Source organism: Phasianus colchicus, chromosome 24, assembly GCF_987193195.1.
Source record: "Phasianus colchicus chromosome 24, bPhaCol1.hap1.1, whole genome shotgun sequence".
Classification (NCBI taxonomy): Eukaryota; Metazoa; Chordata; class Aves; order Galliformes; family Phasianidae; genus Phasianus; species Phasianus colchicus.
The window spans coordinates 2207912-2213706 of NC_143459.1; the positions used below are offsets into that span (position 1 = coordinate 2207912).

General features: G+C 45.6%; 1 protein-coding gene across 1 annotated transcript; it reads left to right on the forward strand.

The window, feature by feature from the left end:
• The first annotated feature begins 477 nt into the window (after positions 1-477).
• LOC116230134 (oxysterol-binding protein 1-like) lies at positions 478-1418 on the forward strand. Its single transcript, XM_031595076.2, has 2 exons — positions 478-633; positions 829-1418. The coding sequence occupies exons 1-2, from the start codon at positions 533-535 to the stop codon at positions 1022-1024; spliced, it is 297 nt and encodes a 98-aa protein (XP_031450936.1). The 5' UTR covers positions 478-532; the 3' UTR covers positions 1025-1418.
• The last annotated feature ends 4377 nt before the right edge of the window (positions 1419-5795 follow it).

Genomic DNA, 5795 nt, shown 5'->3' on the forward strand with positions numbered 1-5795 from the left:
AGATCGCAAACTATAATCTTTCCATTCAAGAGCACTGATGTAGAAGCCAACTGAACTACCAATGAGTTTTTGGAGTATCTGTGGCTGTAACTTCCCCAGGTTAATCCCAGTGAGGCTTTCTGAGCCCTTTCCCATCTGCAACCTGAGCCACAGTGCAACTGTGTCACACCATGCACAGGCCTGGCCATGGACCCGCTGAGCCCAGCCCCAAGCTGAAAACTGACTTTGTGATGTTTAATGCTCAGTGTGTCTGGATGGGGCAGATTGCTGCTCTGCCCTCGGACCCGAAGCTCAGCTCCTGAGCCCACGGGGTGGCTCACCTTTCTGGCTGGAGGGGCTCTGAGCACTGATGGAGCTGCAGGTGTCCCCGTTCATTGCGGGGACTCAGACCAGATGGCTTTTGAAAGTCTCTTCCCACTCAAACCATTCTATGATCCTACAACCCATTGCTGAGTGGTCCCTTTAAGAAAAAGTTGCTTTCTCTTTCTCTTTCTAAAAGCTTTCGCTTTTAGCCCACCGCATTCCCACAGCCATGAAGACAGAAGTTTTTCACTTCAAGAAATGGACAAATTATATATTTTGGTACCAGAATCGCTGTTTTGAAATTAAGGACAGGTGGCTCCACTACTACTGGTAAGTCACTGGAGAGGGGAAGCGATGTGTGGCACAAAGGGGCTGACTGGGCAGAGCCCAGCAGGGCTGTAACTCCCTCTGCTCCGCAGGGAAAGCAGAGAGCTCAATGCAGCGGGACAGAGGCTTTCCCAGCTTGAGAGTCGAGGAGGTGCTTTGCTCCCTGGGATTTCCTCACTCTCCTTTCTCACGTTGCAGGAATAAGGATGACATTGGCTTTGTTATCCGAGGCAGCATGAATCTCTGCAACGCCACTGCACGAACTGTCAACCCGAAAACACTGCATCTGTCCAACCACAACCTAACGTACTACCTAAAGTCAGACAGTGAGAAGGAAATGAGTGACTTTCTCTACATGCTTCAGCAGCTGGATGTCTGCATCACTGGCCCATAGAGGTGCATCTTGTACTCTTCCATGCAGTACTCCTTTTCTTCTTGAGCAAACAACCGTTTCATTAGGTTCTATTTATGTTTGGAAGCAGTGATTCCTCCAGCTGAACACTTGAACTTGCCTGTTGTTGTACCCTTGAAGGAAATTCTCCTATTATGTGCTGTTTATTTGCAACACAGCAATGAAAGGGCACAAGGTGTGCTGAAAAAGTTAGGATCTGAGCTAGTGAAAAATGTCTTCAGCTCTGAAAATATCACACTATTTGCAGTTGCTGACTCTAATGCTGCCTGTGGGGGGCTCTAGGAATTACTGGAAACTGAAAATGAATATTGCCTTTCACTCACACACTGCAAAATGTTGCAAAATAATAATAAAAGAAAAGCTGCCATCTGGTTTTGAATGCTTTCTGGTGTCTTTTTTTATTATTATTTTTGGGGGGTGTTTTTGTGCGTCCAATCCACAGCATCCTATGTGCTGTGACTATGCGGTCATAGTGTCATCTGATTTTCTTTGTTTTCCAAACTTTTCAGGCATCCAGGATTTAATTTTACAGATTTACATTTTAATTTTGAGATTTAATATTTTAAAATTTTAGCAGAGACTGATTTCTAGTCCCTGTTTTTTAAAGGCTGTAAAACTGTTCCTCCTCGTTAGACACTCTTGCTTTCTGTGCATCAAATTGCTCGCTCATCATTCTGCTTTTCATAGAACCATAGAATCACCAAAGTTAGAAAAGACCTACAAGATTATCCAGTCCAACTGTCTACCATCCAATCCAAACCTTTTTATGGAGGGTGATGGAGTCCCATTTTGAGGGATCAACAGAGCTTGTATGTTTATGTCGCACTTTGAACTCCTGCTCTTCCCTTTCTTTTTTATGCAGGGAATTTCTTACATGGGTTCTTATCACACTGAGATAGTGCTCCGGGCACTATCCGGGCAAAGGGGGCAAGAATGTTGATCATGAAGCAATGAAACAAATGGCAAAACCAGTATTCCAAGAGGAGAATCGGGACCCTGGCAGGTCCGTGTGTCCGTCTGCCCCACACTTGGCTCCAGCACTGCAGCTGGGCATTAATTTTTAACTGCAGAGGGAGCTCTCAGGGAAAAACACGCGTCCCTTCCAATTAATTGTGCTCAAATCCAAATGAGTGGAGGGAATGCAACACTCAATTATTCCCAGCAATCAAATTAAATTGATGCTTGTCATTAAAGAGTCACCATGTGCCTTCGGCTGCCTTGCTGGGAGCTCTGATCGTGGCTGCATTGTCACCATGGTGGTGGTGGTGAATGGATTCCTGCACGTGCTTTATCCCCAGTCAATCTCTACAGCCTTCATTTGCTAGCATTTTAACGTTCTCATCACAGGATTTGGAAAATACCCCCCTGTCTGATATGCTGTAAGGATGACCTAGTGAGTGCCCTGTGTGATTTGTAGTCAAGGGGAGGAAAATCAAAGCACTCTGGCTTGCCTCCACCTTCCAAAACCAAAGCCAGCAGCAAAGCACAACCAGCAGCCCCAGAGCTCAGGAGCCATCCTTTGTGGAGTGCTGCACATGCACTCAGACTGCAGTTCCAACATCTCCTGGTTCTTGAGCTGGGTGAAACGTTGGGCTCAAGCCATCACAAAGAAAGAAGAGACTGAGCAACACAAGCTGTTTGTTTGGGAACGTTCATCTTTGCTTCGCCAAGTTTGTGGTCATATTTAAAAATGATGACCTGACGGCCTGAGGACATGACTTTGTGCAGCAGTGTTGTGTCTTTCTTCCTTTCCCAGCGTTGGAAGCTTTTTGCTATCACTATAGAATCATAGAATCATAGAATTGCTCAGGTTGGAAAAGACCTTCGAGATCATTAAGTCCAACCACAACCTAACCATACTACTCTAACTCTAACAACCACCACTAAATCAGGTCTGTTTTCACCACATCCAGATGGTTTTTAAACATATTTAGGGATGGTGACCCAACCACCTCCCTGGGGAGCCTATTCCAGTGCTTAACAGCCCTTTCTGTATAGAAGTTTTTCCTGAAAACCCGTTAAACTCCTGTCTGTCCTAAAAAAATTGCTATCTGGAAGACAAGTGTGCCCACCAGCTTTCCTCCAGTAAAGGTAACAAATCAAGCAGGTATTCATTAACACATTAAATTACTATGACAGTGATAGTTCATTGTCATTTCCTTTTGTTCCCTGTGAAATGCATCCACCAATTATAATAAATACTTTTAAAATTATGAAATGCCTCTTATTTCTTGCCTGGAGAGGCTGTGGATGCCCCATTCTTGGGGGTATTCAGGACCAGGCTGGATGGAGCCCTGGGTAACCTGGTCTGGTACCAGATCTGGAGGTTGGTGGCCCTGCCTGTGGCAGGGGGTTGGAACATGACAATGAGGTCCCTTCCAACTCAAGCCATTCTATGCAGCAGCAGGACTGGTGGTGCAACTGCCTGGTTTTGGGGGTAGCATGTCTGGGTGATAAATGGAGTTGAAGAGGAGGATTTATGCATTAATGTTATTGCTGTTATTGGGCTGGAAAAGATTATCTCTATCTGGACTAGTCTAATGCTGGCCTGATCCTGTTAACCAGCTCCCACAGATGTTTAGACAAATACATCCATAATCTCAAAATGAAAAATTAAAGGATCTCAGATGGGTTTTCAAATGAGACAGGAAAACAAGGTGATATTGTCTCTTTGGATTTCTTTTTAGTGTACCTTTGTTTAATGTTCGTGCAAAATAATTGTGTTCATGTAGACAGTTCAGCATATAGGGGGTGACCTTGCAGCCAAAGAAAAACATCCTCAGCACATTAAACCTGTGACCACAGGGAAAGATCAACTGCACTTGGAACTAAGTGTGTGCCTGCAGCACAGATCTGTGTCCTGCTTGCACACTGGTATCCAAAATTATAATGTGCCATAGGCGTGGGTTGTTAAGGCAATGCAAAATGAGCTCATGCTCAGTGCCACTTATCTCATGGCTGCAGTGTGGATGGGGGGAGTCACTGGGTAAGCAGGTCTTCCTGACCTCGAGTCTCATTGTTTCTTAGAGCCATAGAATGTCTTTTGTTGGAGGGGACACATACTTGTCCCCTACTTCTATAGAATGTCACTTGGGATCAGTCTGAACTTGTAGAGACCACACGGTCAGGAGGATGAAGTGTCTCTGACCCTGTGGGCTTTCCTGGTGGGTTTGGAGAGGAATCCGTTCCTGACAAAATTCTCCCTTACCCACAGCAGTGCAGGTGGAGGGAGGGGATTTCCGTGCAGCCCAGCAGTACAGGACCAGGCAGGGATTCATGTCCTGCACGTTGGATGGGGTTTCATGGGAGCTGTTGGGACACTGATCTGCCTGGGTCCCCAGCTCAGAGCTGGGCAAAGATGTGTGGAGGTCTGCAGTCCGACCTGCCATTTGGAGCAGGACAGCCCCAGCATTACACCAGGATGGCTGTAAGGCTTTGCTGAGCCAAATCTTGGAGAATGGAGACCTCCATCTTACAAGGCTGGGCCGCCTGCTGGAGAGGAAGGCTCTCCTGGTGCCAGCCCTGACCCTCCCAAACCTGAGCCTGTGGCTGCTGCTCCAGTGTCTTCACATCAGTTCCCTTTCAGATAACTGTAGGGTTGATGTCCTGCTATTCTGCATAACACCCACCTCACTTGGTTTTTCATCATGTGTGTATTGCTGATGTTGAGCACCATGGCATCATCCAGATGCTAAACAAGGAGTCACTCTGGGGCCCTCACCCATTACCAGTTTTGAAGCAGACATCAGTCCATCACTCACCACCATCTGAGCCTATTTTCAACCACCAAAGGGCCCATTCTGCCTCAGCTTCCAAATAAAAGGTAGAGAGAGCATCTTGTGCCATCTGACCCACAGGAACCACAAACACAGTTACACTTATATTGTGCTCTGTCATTACAGACACTCCATTGGTTCTCTGTGAGCATCATTTTAGATCCTAAGAATGTATTCTGGATGTTTTTGCTTTAATTAACTATCATCATCTCCTGCTTTCCCCAAAAAATGACCCACTGATTTCACTCCAGACAGACCAATCACTTTTCTTTCCCTGAAATCCTATTAATTAATATTAATATTTGTAGAAAACAGTACATGTAATTTGACAGAATGTTGTTAGCCTGATCCCTGTGAGCCCAGCTCCAGCTGCAGCCCAAGGAGAGCTTTCCCTTCTGCTCCCTTACCAAGCCAGTGAAGGACACTCAGAATGTGGTTTCTTTTACACCTTGTGTGTTTTCTCACACAGATGCATATTCATGGCTGTTTGATACAGGACCTCACGTGGGTATGTGTATTTGCATAAGCATTCAGATGAGAATATTTGCACGAGTAATTAGGACTTGTTTGCTTTTCACGAGTGCTTATTTTCGAGGGAATGTTTTTCTACCAAATATTCATGAACAAAGGAGGTGGCAAACACAACCAAGGCAGTTCATAGGGATTAGCTTGCAAGGAGATTTCACTGTGAGACCATAATATCCCCACCCACCTCTGGTGGCTGCATAGTCAGTCAGAAGCTGCTGGGCTCCAACAACACATTTCCAAGTGTGCAGCATCATCTGGAGTGCAGATGGAGGCAGTCCTATAGCAGAGATTCAGCCAGTAATTAACTATAAGAAGTAAGAATATTAATTATAATAAAATAATCCTTGCCTGGCATGAGAGCCTGAGTCTGGACTAACACCTGTTCTTTATTCTCAAGGTGCTGTTCCCTGTTAATTCTTCCTGAGCTGAATCCAAAGGACAGGGTGCTG